Genomic DNA, 18,383 nt, shown 5'->3' with positions numbered 1-18,383 from the left:
TGATGGAATAAGCATTTACAGTCTCGTTAACATAAAAAAAAAGTACCTGCTCTTTCCGCCTGAGAAATGGACAAGAGGAAAATCTTGATGAACCACTCAAGAGAGTACTGGTACATGGGGTCTATTTTGGCCATATCTGCCATGCAGAAGAAAAGAATCTGCGAGTTGAGAGCCACAGGGATGTACTGACTGCGAGTCTCATCGATGGACTTCTCAGTCACTTCTGCTGCTCTCACTTTGGCCTGGTTGGGAAGAGGGGGGGGGGGGGGGGTAGGGGGTGATCACTATTACAAATCGTGTGAATTTTGTAACACAGCAAAAACCTTCATTAGAACTAAAGTAGGTGTCTTTACCCACTCGAGACAAAAAGGACAGGAGAAAGACTATTTTTGGCTGTAGTAAGCTCTACCATTCAGAGCACTTGAAAGACAAAAAAAAAATTTCAGATACTTGTCCAATTTTGAATTTTTAGTTTTCTGTTTTTTTAAACTGATAAATTTCCAACTTTTTAAAGTCTTCTCAATATATAAAAAGCAAACAAACGAAACAGGTCTGTAGTTTGTGCAGTATAGCTGTTCTTAAGAATCAGGAATAATTTACTACAGACAGACACACGGAGAGAGAGAGAGAGAGAGAGAGAGAGAGAGAGAGAGAGAGAGAGAGAGAGAAAGAGAGAGAGAGAGAGAGAAAGAGAGAGATAGAGAGAGAGAGAGAGAGAGAGAGAGAGAGAGAGAGAAAGAGAGAGAGAGAGAGAAAGAGAGAGAGAGAGAGAGACAGAGACAGAGACAGAGACAGAGACAGACAAAGACAGAGAGAGAGAGTCAGAGACAGAGAGAGAAAGAGAGACAGAGAGATAGACAGAGAGAGAAAGAGAGACAGAGAGATAGACAGAGAGGGACAGACAGAGAGAGAGAGAGAGAGAGAGAGAGAGAGAGAGAGAGAGAGAGAGAGAGAGAAAGAGACAGAGACAAAGAGAGAAGCCAACAGACACGTAAAGAGCAAAAGATAGAACTATCTTAGACAGTTACTATAAATCCAGAGTTCTCTTTCATGATTCATACATAAAAACAACAGCAGCACTTAGCGGGAGTATTTTGAGAAAGGATGGTCATGATACCAGATTATAAACCCAATCTCTCCTAAACAAAGGAAATAGAATCACATTCTTGACTCTGCCTGGTGCAGCATATCATTATGAACAAGTTTGGTGAAACTTGTGACCCTAACCCCAGTGAAGCATTTTCAATATTGTATTGGAGGATGCTGACGCTGCACTGAATGAATGGCACTTTCCCTGGGTTGCACTGAGTGAGTCCATTTGTTACCACATCCACTTGGGGGAAAGATCGTAACTGAAAAGGGGGTGAATGCACAAGTACTACATAAAACCTAACCCTATCAGCAGTCACACAGACCACAGCACATCACCTGTATTTCCTGCGATGTAGTTTTTGAGGCATCAAGAGTGTCAATGAGCTCAAGGTCGTCCACTGGACTGCCCTCTGAGACACTCAGAAGGTACAGAATTTTGTCCTCAATCTCCTTCAGCTCCTGCTTCATCTGGGCATTGCTGATGATCAGCTGGTTCTTGGAGTCTTCCAGGTCAGGTCTCTCCTCCGCAACCACGATCCCCAGCAGCTGATCCTGTAGTCCACTGAGGAGTTTAGTAAATAGTTTTTGTTAAAGTTTTACGACACATACAACACAAATATATGTCTACAAGTGATGTTTACTTGAGGTGTTACTTGAGAGTAATGTACAAAGCGAAGAAGGGGCACAGATTAGGAGGATAGATGTTTCCGCAAAAGAAGGAGAAAACCAGAACCAGAACACCAGCCAACCACTCACCCCCTGAAGAGGTCAGAAGCCACATTCCATACATCACAAAAGATAATGGATCACTGGGAAATTAAGAAAAAAGAAAAACATTCTTTCTATAATATGGGAAACACTTATGACAGGTTAGAATCACAACAAGAAGTCATCATATTTACAAGACACTGAAGTCTACAACACAAAATCTGATTAACACCCACATACTGAAGGGTGTGTTTCATGAAAGAAAAGAAAAGATAGTATACACCCAGACATGCACTTGGTTAAAATCCTGTTTAATATTTTCCCATTTCAATAATTCTGAACAAACTAGGAAAGAACTGAAGACATGTGATAACAACGGCAATAATAGAAAAAATGGCACCCATGATTTAACTTAACCAACAGTCTTTTCAGTCCACAAGAAAACAAGGCCTTTGAGTTTTGAGTTTAAATAGCATGTTACTTGTAAAATATCTTTTAAAAATTTTTTGTAGCTGTTTCAATATTAGTCATTTATTGGTAGGCCTATAAATTATTAGGGGTCAAGGAATGGTCCCTTGCAACAGAAAATCTTATGATAAAATGAGCTCACAAAAATGACCATAAGCATATTATGTGTCCCAGCCAGTCAATATCAGTCATATGCAGGAAATTTCAAAACTGAAGTAACTATATTTTCAAAAACTATCACATTTTCCCAACAATTTAAAACAAGAATGAAGTAAATAAGACAATATCTGATGAAAATACAGAACTTTTAATTGTGCGAGGTGAGGAAACACAAAAATGAGAAAATGGCCTCCGAAGTTGAGCAACATGTTTTCATAGCAATAAGGGTCTAAGAATAGAGATAGACACTTGACATTTAGCAGTTATCTTGGATATGCCACTACAAGGTCATATACGAAAGTAGAAAACTATTCATTCGCTGTGGAAAAACCCCCCCCAGACCAAACAAAATTTTAACGAGAATGGACTTCACGTCAAATGCAACAAAATATTAGCATGATACTAGGTACCAGACATTAAATTTTCAAAATAGCTGTATGTCAAATTCATCTGTTTCATATGAAAAGGCCTATGTCTCCTGAGAATGTTGTTACCATACTTTTACCTCTCCGTCAATGTTTAAGAGAATGGCAGCTGTTTCAATTTAACATAATAATAAAATATTTCTGTAGTCGTTAACTGGCTGCAACCCCATGTTTGACAGATAGTAAAAGAGTTCCAAGTGCACCAAACATCTCTACATTAAAAAAGTACAATCACTGTAACATAAAAATGAAGCCTAATATTTTTCAAGAATTACAAATCAGTATTTTATAGCCTCAAACACAATGATCTGTCGTTATTTCAATAAAAACACCGAGCGGTGTCTCGGTCGGCGTCGCACCAGCCTTCGCGGCGAGCGAGCCGGCTCAATACTACAGTATACTGAGTGCTCCCGGTAGTTTTGCAGAAGGATTCATGCAAAATAATTCCAAGCCGATGACTTTATTCCAAAATAAAAAGAACTTTTTTAGCCGGTATTTTACACATTTCGTGTTAAAAACGATCTTTGAAAACTTAGACCCCTTTTTTTCAAGGTTTTCTATCTAAACGCCAAAGGCTAAAAATAATAACCACGGGAAACCACGCTTAAAGCTGTATAGTTCTCCACCAATGATAACACAGTATTTAATCACAATCATTCTGCAAAGCATTCAAATGCATAGGTGTCAATTTTGAACTGGGGGACCTCGCATTCCGACAGCGAGGGGCTTCCCTTTCCACGGCCATTCTCCAGCTCCAAATACCCGGATATACATACAACTTACACTATTGTAACGATGAAAATCTGAACTATTTCAAAGTGTTCAGCATTTGGCATTTTATAGCAAAAGAGCAAAGAAACACAGATCTGAATTAGCCCATTTCACCAAAACCAAGCGCTCGGAAGGCCGCGAGTTGGCTTACGTGCCGTGTTTACGCTACCTGATTATAAGTTGCAAAAGCACCATAAACACACGAGAGCAAACACACGCACACACACATACACACACCAACACACACATGCACATAGACCGCCTCGGTGGCCTCTTGGTAAGGAGTCCACTCTGAGAGATCTAGACGAAGGTTAATTAATCTTTTAAAAGCTCTAAAACACAATAAAAAGGAAATTTTAAAATCAATCCAAGAGTAAAAGTGAAAGATTAACAGATGATAGCAGCTAGCAGAGCACGCCCACACAGTCAGCTGTTTACGTAAACAAGCTTGAAGTGAACTATAAGTTACTGTTAGTACTCCGTTTTACCAATCAGTCTTGTTTACATTTCAGACCATTCATGCTCGAAAAGGGGTCAAAATCTAAAAATAGTTGCTAATGAAGAACGTTGGAGCAAAGATTTTCCACTACTGGAGAATCTTTGGTTGAGGCAAAGGTGGCCATGAGGTAATGGTACTAAAAATAACATCACAGCTACACACTAGCAAGGTCCTAATTCCTTTATCTCGTCACCCAAGCTCACAACAAACCATAAACAAACAGAAGACATCAAACTTTCAATATTTCCAAAAAACAAAAATTTCATGGAAAGTCACTTTTTTGCCTTTCGAGCCTCGTAGCTGATAATAGCATAGTGCGTCTTACGACTTATATTGAGCGGGGCAGACAGATATTACATAAAATCTCTGTCTTCAGAGGGTAGGAAGAAACAAGTGTTTAACACGATAGTACAAAATAGTCAGAGGATGAAGAACTATATGGATCTCCTACTAAACTTTCACAGCAAATTCCACATTGTAGGTTATGATACCAAACCCAGCTCACCTTGGGGAGAGAGTGAAGTTGATTAAAGTGACTTTAGTGGACACCTCAGGAGTATAGTGAGGGTTTGGCAGCTTGGAAGTCAGGTAGAATTTGAAGTCTTTGTGATATGGTATCATGTTATCACCAATCTTGATGACCCAGTTGCCTTGCTGCTTGAAGATCTGTCAAACACAATTTAATCATATGTGTTACTGTTTTTACTCCGTTTTACCAAACAGAGTTGTTTACATTTCAGACCATTCAAGTTTTGTCTATTTTTGGACATATGGAGTTATTGTGTAATCTTAAAGCCTGTTCATTTGCCTTGCTTTTGATGAAGAGAAGTCAAGATATTTGTGATTGAAGGAGGTGGGTGTCGCCTGATGTCTGAGGTAAAATAAAATAGAAAATGACCGCCAAAGTTTGGTGACTTCCAAAGCTGTAATGTCCTTGGAAACTGGACATTTTTTTTTTGTGCCTTTGATCAACGCTTTTCAGCAAAATCCAGACATGAATGTATTCTCAAGTGGACATGAAAGGTGTTGATCCAAAAATAAAACCAAAAAATGAAAGAAAATTGCCAAATTCTTAGATTTCATTATTTTGACAAGCTCCTGATTTCACCACAATGCCTCACATATTCAAACAAAATGGTATATGTCCTGAATCTATTATCTATTTGTGGTGGCCGAATTTTGCTATTCAAAAGACTTTTTAACTCATTCGCTACGCTGAGCCGTGGGGGGCGGCGCAGCTAATGTGTCGTCAGTACGCTAAGCCGCCCACAGCGGCTCGAGAACCGATCTTCAATTTTAGCTTAGATTCTATTCCAATTCGCATATCCATGTTAAAATAAAGGTCATAATATAATGTTGACTTCCGGGTCAAGCATTTCCACTGAAAATCGGAAGTTTAGATTCAGTTTTGAAACGCGATTTCGTAGTTTATTCGACTTTGTTTTATCGCGATGCCAAAATTATAGTCCGGACACCAGTCTTAGTAATTTTACACAACAAAATCTATCACTCTTTTACCCACTAAAGAAGTGTAGGACTCTTTTTTTATAATATTGATACGATTGGACTCATATTGACAATGCACTGTTATTTAGAAATCAATATTTTTGAGTGCCAGATCAAGGTCTAGATCTAGATCTAAGTTGTCAAAATATGTTTTTCTCCCCAAAATCAATACTTTTTGATGAAATTATCCACAAGATGCAACTCAAGATATGTATAGGTTTATTCCAAATGCAATTCTGAATAATTCCATATTAGATACGAGTGGGTTTTTATCTCTTTGTGATCGTTTTTCAAGATTATAAATTTTTTTTTTTTCAATATCAGATGTTATGATCCAAATGTACAAATATTATGGAATGTATGTAAATAATTGCAAACTTTTCGATATTTTCCAGTTCTATATTCATTTATGGTTGTTTTGATATATCATTTGACTAGGTGCAAGCATATATTTTTTGAGTTTCACCAAAGATTATAAAGTTTTTATTTTCAAATTTTATCCGCATCCAATCAAAATTGTGTTGCATAATCGCCTCCTACAGGAACCAAAGTTGAAAAATATATAAATGAGCATTACAGATGTATTCTACAATCCATACTGAAAATATTGGTATATAATATGTTGATATTTATTTGAATTTGTCGCCCCAAAGACCTTTTAACTGCCCACCAGTCATCATCTCATTCGCCCTCCCGAAAAAAATTTGTCCACAAGCCGAAAATAATACGTAGCAAATGAGTTAATGGCTGCATCAATCGACATGCGGTTTTCACCAAAAGATTCTTTAAAATATTCTCCAGATCATGACGCCCTTCATTTTTTCTGTTTTGAGACAGTTTTGCTGCAAAAAAACAAATTTCTTTGTTTCACTGATCACTTTTGTAGGCCGACGTTTCTGTCTCTGTAATTTTAGAAAATCCGCCAGGTTTGTTTATTTCAAGTCCTACTTCCATTCGATACTATCGCCCATTGTCGCGCAACACTGAGCTCTATTTTAAGTGTGCGACCCATGCAGATCTAGTCTCAGGTTTTCTTTTTTTTACTTGGTGCTTAATTCGACTGTGATCCTTTCGTTTGATGCCCATCATCGCGTTTTATTGCTCCATTCCAGTAGAGTGTAAATTAATACAGTAGGCTAATGACTTTTAATTGATGTTAATGCACCGATCATTCCTTTCATCGAAAGGTGGCCCAGCTAGTTTATTATAAAGCTTGATGAACACTAAACAAAAATATCTAAAATGTGACAATAAACCTGTTTAGATAGTGACCTCACAATTAACGATTTTAACTTACAAAACCTGGATCAATAAAAATAGCCTTTCATCAGTAACAACAGCATTGGAGCAATACAACAAATACAACAATGATTCATTAATAAAAACTCTTAGCTTAGTCTCAATTCTTTAAAAAAATATAATAACCCTGGATCCGTACCAATAAAGCCGATTTAATAATACCAAAGCTGGATCAACAATAACACTGAATTAAACAGGATTAGATAAACAACCAATTATCAGGATCAATAACAAGGCTCAATGAAAAGAAACTTTTAGATCAGAATCTCATTCAAATAAAGAAACTATACAAAGCAACCACAGTGTATGTGAAAGTCTCTCCTTCCCTCAACTACCAGATGTATCAAGAGAGCTCTCTCTGCAACTAAAAGTAGAGTAATTCACTTGCAACAAAAACATGAAGCAGTGTGGTGAAATCAGGCACTTGTCAAAACAATGAAATCAAAGAAACCGGCATTTTTCTGGGCATTGGCCAATTTTTTAAAAAATTTTCATGTTTTGGCCTTACACCTTTTATGTCCTTTTCAAAACTCATTTCCGTGTGGATGTTACAGAAAAAAGTTGATTAAAGGTACAAAAAATATAAATTTCCTGTTTCCAAGGACAACCAAGCTTTTGAAGTCGCTAAACTTCGGGAGCCAATTTCTCTCACACCGGGCGACCTGCCCCCCCCCCCCCCCCATTCAATCACAAACATCTCGACTTCTATTTAAGATAGATAGGTATTTTTTTCTACAATGCAAGATCACCAAACAAGCCTTAAGATAATATTAACAACTTCATAAGCCCAAAATTGATCAGCTCCCGATTCCACTGCGTCACGACCCAAATGTAGCAATTAAAAAGATCACACAAATCTTGAAACTCTAGGCCATGCAATGGCCTCTCTTTGAAATTCAAATCCAAAACAATACACCCAAGGACTGACCACTGAAATAGTTGTGTCATGACAGAAGGAAGTATATACAGTTGAGATTTAGCGAAAGGGGCAAAGGAGAGGTGGGGAGGGGCTGGTTAGAAAATGAGTGTCCATGCTGAAAAGAAGCACAGATGCTGCTCTGGGGGGATGTTTTCAGCTTTTTAGGTGGGGTTTTACCATGCACGGCAAAAGAGAAAAAATTCTGACTTACATGAAATGACCACTGGTACATAGGGTAGGAAAGACAACGGGACCGACCGTCTATTATGTAAAGCTTATGCTTTTCAGCATTGCATGCAAAAAGCATGAGTTTGATTCCACATGAGGAAATCTGCTCTATTGACTATTTCCACTTTTCCTGTTGGGATGCTGTGCTGTATCCTATTCATCCCTGGTTGGCAGGATTGAAGAAGCCACCTTCTAACTGACCTACTTGTTTTGGTGGGGGTACAAAACAATGACAACTCATAGGATGAGATTAAACTATGGGGAAAGGGGGAGGGGGGGGGGGTGAGTGTTGAGGGTCCATAACAAAATGTTCCCCATTTCTTATACAATTAATCTTTAACTCTTAGAATACGGAACTCTATTTCTGTTTTGTACACAATTTCCTCATCTTAGTTTTCAGCAACACAAACTTCCCCATAACGCCCATTGAAACTATTTTCATGAACACCCCCACTAAACTGAGTAGAAATGAACGATTCAAGCAGTAATGAAAAAGTTAGATATTAGATAAAATTGCTGCAATTTGATAATGTTCTTTGTTATGACTCTTAACAACCAAGTGATGCTGTGAGCCAGCTGCAGTAGTGCACCATATACTAAGAGTTAAGCTGTGTAGTTTGTCATACAATACCTGTCTCAGTAAGATTGGCTCTAAAGATGGATCTAGATCTGAGCCCACATTCTCCATCAGACACGGTTTTCCAAAGCGGATAGCATTCTCTAGTGTCCGGATGAAATCTTTGCTGGACTGTTTCACGATATCAAGCTCATTTTTTTCCTCCTAAAACCAAATATAAATGAATGAATTCAATGACAATTATTTGACAAAACTAAAGATCAACTTTTGAAAGAGCATAATGGTCTATAAGAGCAGAAATTACATATAAGAGCAGAAATGGCCCCGTACGAGTAGCAGAATCTATCAATAAGAGCAGAGAAATCCTGTAAGAACTACAGAAACTGTAAGAGCAGAAAAGTACTGTTGGAGAAGAAGAAACTATCTGTAAGAGCACAAATAGTCCATAGGAAAAGAAATCTACAACTCAGTGTGAGACTCCGTCAAAATGGCAAATATGGCTACTCTACAATTACAAAGTTCTATATATATATCTGCTCAGTACCTAGTTTTGAGAAATTAGACAACACAAATTTTGAGATTCACCACACATCAAGCTTTTTTTAACACAATTCTTTGAATGTCTTGATAACAGCTCCAAATAATCTTACGATTTTGATAGAGCAGATAGAACATTTGGTTTCTGACCTTATGGTCTTAGTGGGGGCTCCAGCGGCTAAGTGAGTAGTGAGTTTTGACTCAAGCAATGTCAAGCAAGTGTCTGTGACACGGGGATCAGATGGGTGGTCACTGGAGTGTGTCCTTGAGCAAGACACGACAACCCTAGCTCAAATTATAGGGCGCTGCACAGTGGCGACCGACAGTGGCATTGTCTGTAAACTGTTCTGTATTTGTGTAATAGTGTGTATTTATGTATGTATTTATGCATGTATGTATTTATGTATGTACGTATTTATAATTATGTATTTATGTATGTATGTTTGCCATTGTAAAACAAAGTGCTCTTCTGGGACAAATAAAAGTGTAATCATCATCATCATTTCATTTTAACTTAAAACAGCCAATATGGTCAGATAGAACTTTGTAATTTTAAAGTAGCGATATGGCAGTGTCTTACACTAAGCAGTCAAAATGAAAACATGATCTATATATCACAAACCATCTATGTACTGGACTTGTCTACAATAGATGCAGAAATGGTTGATGACTTCAGAAATGGTCTGTAGGAGAGGAAATGGTCCGTTAGAGTAGAAATTCAGTAAAAGTAGCCATAAATGTGTGGACTCACATTAAACCACAACTGAACGTTATCTTAAAGTCAGCAAAATCTGCTTTGTCACCTACCATGTTCTTGATCCACTTGTTGGCCTGGCCCTGAGGGTCGATGAACAGGGGCCACCTCCGGGACAGGTTCACGATGACGCCATTCTCAACCGAGTAGCTGTCCCCGGGCAGGCCAAAGATCTGCCAGCTGCGAATCTTCACAGGGTCACTCATAGTGCCGATCAATGAGGGCTCAGGGCAGCATGGGACCTCGTGCTTCTTGAGAGATTTAGTCCAGTCCTTCACCATGCGGCCACGGTAGTCACTCTGCCAGGGACAGCAATAACTTTGAGACAGGCTGAAACTGATGGAGCCATTAAGGTAGGTCTCTTTGAAGTTTGCCACAGTCTGACTTGAGCCGTTGTCATAAAACAAAGATACGTAGAAAAAAACTCAGAGTAATTTCCCCAGCACTGGGGTTGCTGTATCTGTGAGTAAGAGCTGTAAACCCCTAACCCACTATAAGGAGGGAAAGTATTGTGAGACACAAGAAAGATGACTGAAAGTACAGAAAAACTCCCACATTTTAACCCACTACATTATCTTTGCTCAAAGAACATGAGCACAAGACATAAGTTACCGTGAATGGTCCAAGATAGGCCACAGATCCAGCAGAGATAAGAACATCTCCTGGTATAAACTTGATGAGCACTTCAAATGTCTTGATTGATTCTGCCCATCGGTCTTTCTCATCTGCTAAGCTGTTAATCAGCTGAAAAGAGAAACACAAATAAGGACATTCAGTACCTAAGCAACCATTGATATCTATATCACTCCACATTCTTTCTGTGACGAACATATATCTTTCCAAAGGATTCATTAAATGTCTTAAATTGGGAGAATTGTTCAAATTTTAATCATTACAAATATCCCAAGAGAACACAGCTTTTCTGAGGATTATAAGGCTGAGAATTAAAAATGAATTGACAAAGGAATCATAGTTCTCAGCATAACCGCACGTCTAACCCTCCCTCCCATTCATCTTCCTTCAAGTAGAAGTCCTTCCTTCTATCAGCTCTTGGAATTAGTTAAACAGAGTTCACAAAACCATTAAACACACTATCAGATCAATGAAATATGAACCTTGTTAGGAGTTTTATTTCAAAGTTTTTAAATAGCTCAGTCAAATATCATTCTTATTCAGAGACTTGAGGCTTGCTTTGGGAATCTTCAGAATGCATACAAAGAGTGGACTTTACAGGGTACTGACAGTTTCGTAGGTAATATGGAATTATCTCACCACATTGATGTTATATAGATGTCAGACTCATTCAATGGATGGTTTGTTTTTTTCAGATTGGTATTGCACAAATGATAAAAATCATGGATATTTTGTACATGGTTTACTGCATGGCACAATGACTTATATTAAAGGAATTATTGGATTCAGCTCCAGAGCTAAGAAAGTTTGCTACAAGGTAGACTACATCATCACAACCTGTAAGTTCCTTGTAAGAAAAAAAACAGAATTGTCTGGGAACATTTTTAGATGAAATAATAAGCTTGTGTAGGCAGAGTACAGATGACTTATGCTGAGCTCACCTTATCAGCTCTTTCCAGCCTCTCTTCACACAGCCTACATTTGTCTTCAAGGTTCTGTTTTTTAGACATAGACTCTTCATAGTTTTTCTGCAACGCTGCAACACCTGCCTCCACATGGTGCAGCCTTGCTTTGGCTTCACCTAGAATTCTCTCTGTCTCTTCTAACTCCTCTTTGGCTTGTTTCAGTTTTGCTCGTTTTGGCGCCACACCCAAAGCAACAAAATGATATTTATACATAGCCCCTGTCCATTGGCAGATTGATGTGCAAGCTTTCGAAACCTAATGAAAAAGACAGAAGACACTTTAAATTATATTTTTATAACATTTGTATGGATTTAACATCACTTTCAATGCCAAAGAGTTCTTTAAAGAGGAAGGGTATGTGAATGTAGTATCTATCTTCATTAGGACGAAGCCAAGTGGATGAAGAGCCTTGAAAACTCCCCAAATAACACAAGTATAAAGATGGCCCCAGTGGGGATTTGAGCCTGGACCATCTGCACCATAGCTCTGTCTGAGCTAACAGATGACATTCAAAGAGAATGAAGATAAGCTAGAGAGTAAAAGAAAAGGTGACAAAAATGACAAACAAAAATGAAAGTAGCTAGAACAACTAAAAGCACCCTTCATACACAGGCAAACAACCCATTTTATCTGCATACTAGCTGGACCCCTTTTGAAGAAAGGAATAATCGGCGCATTAACATCAACTGAAAGTCATTGGCCTACTATATTTACACTCCATTGGAATGGAGCAATAAACCTTGAGAGAAAAGTGACACATGTGTTTCCAGTTGCCAAATAATAGATGTTATAGACCGATTCTCTATTCCGCTTTCGTTGTTGTACACTCCAGAATTTCAAAGGTGTGGTATCAGTGCACACCGTTATTAAACAGAAACCTCACTTGTTTACAATGGCGTCTTAGAAGACGAACTTTCCCAAGATTACAGCTAAACGAAACTAATGAAAAATTGAAAATTAAACTACTGAGACTTCAGACTCATCAATAAAACTGTGAACCCTTTGAATGATTCTGAACCACTATTAATTTTTTCAAATTTGAAAGTCAAGTGGGGTTGGGAAGTTTTAGGCCGCCAAAGTGACGGACTTTCACAAATATTGTATAGATGACCACAGAAAGCAATCTCTCATAAATATTTAAAGTGAGGTGGTGTGTGTGTGTGTGTGTGTGTGTGTGTGTGTGTGTGTGTGTGTGTGTGTGTGTGCGTGAGGATAGAGAGAGAGAGAGAGAGAGAGAGAGAGAGAGAGAGAGAGAGAGAGAGAGAGAGAGAAAGAGACAGAGAGAGAGAAAGAGAGAGAGAAAGAGAGAGAGAAAGAGAGAGAGAAAGGCAGAGAGAGAGAGAAAGATAGAGACAGAGACACACACACACACAGACAGAGAGAGAAGGAAGAGAGAGACCACCTTCAATCATGTACTTTACTTTCAATAATTAAGACATCTACTTGTTCTTGAAATTTTGCTATAAAACATGTTCAGCATTAACAAGAGTGGAAATGCGATTCATTTATAATTACTAATATTAAATCATTGTTATCATTATCAGCTATAATTATCATTATTACCATCCTTCTTCTTCTTCTTCTGCTTATTATTATCATTATTATCACTGCTACTTTTATAATCATTACCACAATTGTAGTTTACCTTTGCAATCGCTTCAGGAGTAAAACTTGGGTTATTAATATACGGTTCAATTTTCTTGATAACGTCGTTTGGAATGTTATCCTTATCATATTGGAACAAACTGTCCAAGAACTTCTGTGGATCCTGCAGTTGTGCCTTGCCAACCTCCCAGTAATCATCCACTTTTTGACCAGGCTGTTGACAAAGGGGGAAAAAAGGAAATAAATAAAAACTGCTTTATTCATTATTAGTTGGAAGAAATGAATGATGTGCTTTCCACAGCTTCTGCAGCTTAAAGCATACATAAATACAAGCATCTCTCTCTCTCTCCCTCTCTCTCTCTCTCTCTATCTATCTATCTATCTATCTATCTATCTATCTCTCTATCTATCTATCTATCTCTCTATCTATCTATCTATCTCTCTATCTATCTCCCTCCCGTCCTCTCTCCCTCCGAGTGCTGACTACACAGAAGCAAATAAAGAGTGGAAGGCAGCAGGCTGTGCTCTATTGCCAAACAAGCAAACCAACAAACATTCTCAACAAAACATGGTGAGTGGTTGGCGGGTGCTCTGGTGTGCTTTGCTCCTTCTTTCCTATCAAATATCCGTTGTCCTTATCCCTCGTCCTCTCTTTCCATTTTAGGTAACTCTCTTGTAGCACCTCTAATCTTTGGCACTTATATGACCTATGTGCGTTGCACCCGCCATAAAACTTTTACTTAAGCTAAACAATACATAAAGAAGTGAAACAAGAACTGAGCTCACCTTCTCTCCAGCTACTTTCTTGGGCTTGATGGCCTTCATGATGCAGACTGCCTCCATAACCAATTTGACACCAGGGGGCGGTCGTTGCAAGGCCCTCACCTCAGTCACATCATTCTTATTCAGAGACTTCAGGCTTGCCAAAGCTGCATCCTGCAAGATGATTGATACTTTCATTTTATGGATACACACACACCTTGTCACACCTTGTCCACAGTGTTGGGGTCACTACAATCGGAACATGTTCATCTCTGCTTTTCCCCCTCTTCAGGATCCATCCCAGAGTCTGTCTGGATACAACACAATGTTACAACCTTTTGAGTCCAGTTAGAAAAGTAGCATGGTTCTAAAATTGTTAATTCAGAACAGAGGGAAAAGGTGGACAAGGAAATACCACATTTATTTGATGTAAGGACATCCTAACACTATTTGCATGCAGAGCAATGCAATCACAGGTGACCTCCAAGTTTTACCACTACAATATCCCCACATGATCTTCAAGTTCTACCAAAACAATATCTCCAATACATCTCCAACTTTTACCTACACAATATCTACAGTAGAACTTTTGAGTTTTCCATATATATAGCCTCAACGGGCCTGCACGTTTTTCTCTACAGAACCCAAAAAGATGACATGTGCATTTTAAACTAGTACAATCACCAAAATGCCAGTGTGGAGAGGCGGACCAAACTGTTGAACACATCCTTCAGCACTGCAAGACACACAGGGCCCTGAGACAGGAAACGTGGCCAACCCCACTGACGCTACAAGAGAAGCTATACGGGCCGCCAGATGAACTGACTAGGACGGCCCAATTTATGACAGATACCGGACTTCAAGTGTGATGCGATCGAGAAGAAGAAGAAGATGACATGTGCAGATCTTATCTACCCTTGAGCAAGAGTAGAGTTCAGCCTGAGGAAAAAACTCAAGTAATCCACTGATCAAGTCGGCCTAATCTCAGCTCCATTCTAACTACTTCAGCACAAAAGACAAGCATCGTACAAAAGTCAAGCACTATAGCTCTACACAAAAAAAAACAACCTACAGGCGCAAGCCTACCATATCAAATCTTTCAATCGAGTCAGAAAAAAAAAAAAATGAAAGACATAATACCAGAGCAGGCAGAGCCTCATCTAGATCTTTCTGCGCATCTGCAGCAATGGCCTCAGTTTCCATGGCTTTTGCTGTGGCTGACACTTCTTCCTTCTTGACTACAGCCTTTGTGGCTTCGGCTACTGCCTGTGAGAAAAAGAAAGACATCAATGAATTTAATCCAATACTGACCAGTCCATTACCTTGTCTGAGACTGTTTTGGGCTCTTTAGTTTTAAAGTAAGGCTGACAATGATGTGTATCATGTTTCATCAATTATTCCCAATGCCACTGCTTTTTGCCACTGTTGTACACTCAAACTTGTTCAAGACGACCACCTATTGTCAAGAGGAAAATGACCCTCTTAGACAGGTGGTCCTCTTGGACAGTGACTTTGGGGGGGGGTGGTAAGTTTTATGGCGCTCGCAATTGCATAAGGTCATATGAGCGTGCAGAACATATTAAACATATTTAGTTTGGTAGAAATTAATTTTGAATTTTTTCTGGTTGGCAGCCGAAGCCTACTCTTATCGTTTTTGGACCACCACCACCAAGGGATCTTTACCATGCGCAACTTGCACACAGGGCCTCTGAAATGTTTTGCCCTTATCCGAGAAGGCAAGGTATTAGATCTTACCTACCCTAAGATCAGGGGCGGGGCTAAAAAACAGCAGTAAAAAGGAGCCAAGTAAGGAGCAGCAGTTGAACGGTGCAGAAAGAGTCAGGATCCCAAAGGAGGGGACAAAGGAAGTGGGGGGTGAAGGCAGAAAGTGGAGATGAAAGCAGACGACAGAACATGGTTAGACAGCAGGAAATGAGGTGAAAGGAGAAAATTTTAGAGCTGAAAATTTTCCGACCCTGTCAGGTTTTGAACTTGGGACCTTTTGAATGAAAGGTGAACACTGGAACCTCTGGACCATGAGAGCACGTCCCATCAGTAACATGATAAAGTATAAAAAATGCAAGGATGAAAGTGGGAAGTGGTCTTTTGCAAAGGAGATTGTCTCTGTCAAACGGTCATTAGAGTAGGTTCAACAGTAAAATTGACCATTTTTGCACCCCTTTAACCGAAGGAGGAGAAGAAGTATGATTTTAGAAACCTTAAAGAGCGAGAACAAGAATAGAAGAACACTAGCTGGGCCCCCTTTCGATGAAAGGAATGATCTGTGCATTAACACCAACTGAATACTGTATATTTACACTCTACTGAAAGGAATGGAGCAATAAATCTTGAGAGAAAAGTGACAAATATGTGTTTCCAAGTTGTCAAATATATTATATAATAGATGAATAGATTGATTCTCTATTCCGCTGTCGTGGTTGTACAGAAGCGTGTTGATTGTTCCCAGTAGCAAGAAAAAGAATTTGACGAAGGAGTCCAGAAAAAGCGATGATGGGCATAAAAAGAAAGGATCACAGTCGAATTCAGCATTAAGTTAAAAAAGAAAACACGAAGCTAGATTTATTCAGGTCGCATACTTAAAATACTTCTCAGTATTGCGCGACAATGCGCGATAGTATCGAACGGAAGTACGACTTGAAATAAACAAACCTGGCGGATTTTCTAAAATTACAGAGACAGAAGCATCGACCTACAAAAGCGATCGTCGAAATAAAGAAATTTAGCTTTTTGTAGCAAAACTGTTTCAAAACTGAAAAAACGAAGGGCGTCATGATCAGGAGAATATTTCAAAGTATCTTTTGGCGAAAACCGCATGTCGATCGATGCAGCCATTAAAAAGCCTTTTGAATAGCAGCAAAATTCGGCCACCACAAATAGATAATAGAAGATCAAGAAGAACAAGAAGAAAAGCATGCATCAACAACATATCAACAAACACTGACAACCTACAGTGTCTTCGGCAATCTTCTCCATAGTGATAGTTGCTTCTTTGACCGCAATGTCCAGCTCTGGCCGCATTTCAGCCAACTCCAGCTGCAGCCGAGCCACTTCGACAGTGGTGGACAATATCTGTTTAAGAAAAATTACTGAACTTTTGTATCATTTGATTAACCAACATCTGAGATGTGAAAAAGAAAAATCATTGAACATTTAAATCATTTGATTAACCAACATCTGTGGTGTAATGCCTATAGTCTTCATCACTGCATGCAAAAGATGTAAGTACTTTTCCCATGAGGAGAAGTCCACTTTCTAGAGTGTCTCCATCTTTCTGCTGGGATACTGGCAGCTACTCAGCCACTGTTGGCCCAGACAAAGACGAGTTGAAGTAGCCAACCACTGAAGCGATTAAAATTTTGTAAATATGTACATGGTAAACATTTGCAATCAATTATCATATTCAATTTAAACAAGGCGGTTCTACACTCAAAGAGAGGAACTCTTACACTATCACAAGGATGTAGATTTCAAATCCCAAAACAGACCCTAATGTCAAACCCTTGAGATAGATACTTCACACCACCGTTCCCCACTTCAAACTGGTGGGAATGGGAACTTGGACAAGAGAGTGAATGACTTGTCAGTATATTAGTGTTTGAATATCTAACAAATGACAGCTTGCACTGAATGCTTCAAAAGAAGCAGGGAATGTTTCAGATTGTTAAAAGGTCTGTCAGGGTAATAATACAATATAAAAGCGCACAGAGCCAACTTTTGAGTTGGAATATACACTAAACAACATATTACTACTATTATTCTCATTACCTTGTCTAGCCCTGTTTTGAGCCTGGAGCTAGCCACACTCAGCTCAGTCTTCTTGCGACTGACCAGTTGGGAATAAATGCCCAGCAGCTCCAAGTAGGAGGTAGGGGTCACGTAGTTGTGTCTTGACATCTCGTCCAGGTAGCGCTGGGAGTTGTGGGTCACTGACTCGTGTATTTCTTGACACATTGAAACCTGTGTGGTGAAACATCAATAGGAAAAGACAGCAGGTGGGCAATCAAACAACAACCAAAAAATAACCCACTAAAAAAAATCAATCAGACACTGCCAAGCTACTTATTTATCTTATTATGTCTTGCAGTTTCCTTATCTCACTACGACTGAACCACCTATAAAAGGCCTGCAGATTCCACAATGACCATACGTGACTGATTGTAGGCAACATTTCTTCACAAATAGAATGAAAGGGGGCAAGTTTGTACAACGAAAAGGAAGCTATCATCATATTAATTACATTTTTGGACAATGTCAAAATCGGTCCAATGTTGTGTCCTCTGGAAAGGCACTTCACAAGAATTTACTCTTTTGGCTTGGTCTTAATGGAGATGGATGTTAAATTCAGAGGTAACATTACAGTGCTGCAAGACCTGTTAAACCTATATTTCACATTTGAAATTAAATACTCTTTTCCAGGAACTAACTGAGAGAGAGAGAGAGAGAGAGAGAGAGAGA

The 18,383-nt window shown here is 38.9% G+C and overlaps 1 protein-coding gene across 1 annotated transcript in view; it reads right to left on the bottom strand.

The window, feature by feature from the left end:
• LOC101852702 (dynein heavy chain 1, axonemal) overlaps positions 1-18,383 on the bottom strand; it is a 94,278-nt gene that overhangs the window by 14,509 nt on the left and 61,386 nt on the right. The window contains exons 48-59 of the mRNA XM_005102067.3: positions 17,694-17,885; positions 16,878-16,997; positions 15,048-15,173; positions 13,932-14,081; positions 13,186-13,359; positions 11,517-11,795; positions 10,555-10,686; positions 9,996-10,241; positions 8,706-8,855; positions 4,628-4,788; positions 1,429-1,654; positions 47-242 (exon numbers count right to left, since the gene is read on the bottom strand). Of these exons, the coding sequence (XP_005102124.3) occupies positions 47-242; positions 1,429-1,654; positions 4,628-4,788; positions 8,706-8,855; positions 9,996-10,241; positions 10,555-10,686; positions 11,517-11,795; positions 13,186-13,359; positions 13,932-14,081; positions 15,048-15,173; positions 16,878-16,997; positions 17,694-17,885 (2,152 nt within the window). The remainder of the gene's footprint in view (positions 1-46; positions 243-1,428; positions 1,655-4,627; positions 4,789-8,705; positions 8,856-9,995; positions 10,242-10,554; positions 10,687-11,516; positions 11,796-13,185; positions 13,360-13,931; positions 14,082-15,047; positions 15,174-16,877; positions 16,998-17,693; positions 17,886-18,383) is intronic.

Source organism: Aplysia californica, unplaced genomic scaffold, assembly GCF_000002075.1.
Source record: "Aplysia californica isolate F4 #8 unplaced genomic scaffold, AplCal3.0 scaffold00311, whole genome shotgun sequence".
NCBI lineage: Eukaryota > Metazoa > Mollusca > Gastropoda > Aplysiida > Aplysiidae > Aplysia > Aplysia californica.
Note: the sequence above shows the minus strand (reverse complement) of the source record. Positions and strands in the feature narration are given on the sequence as shown.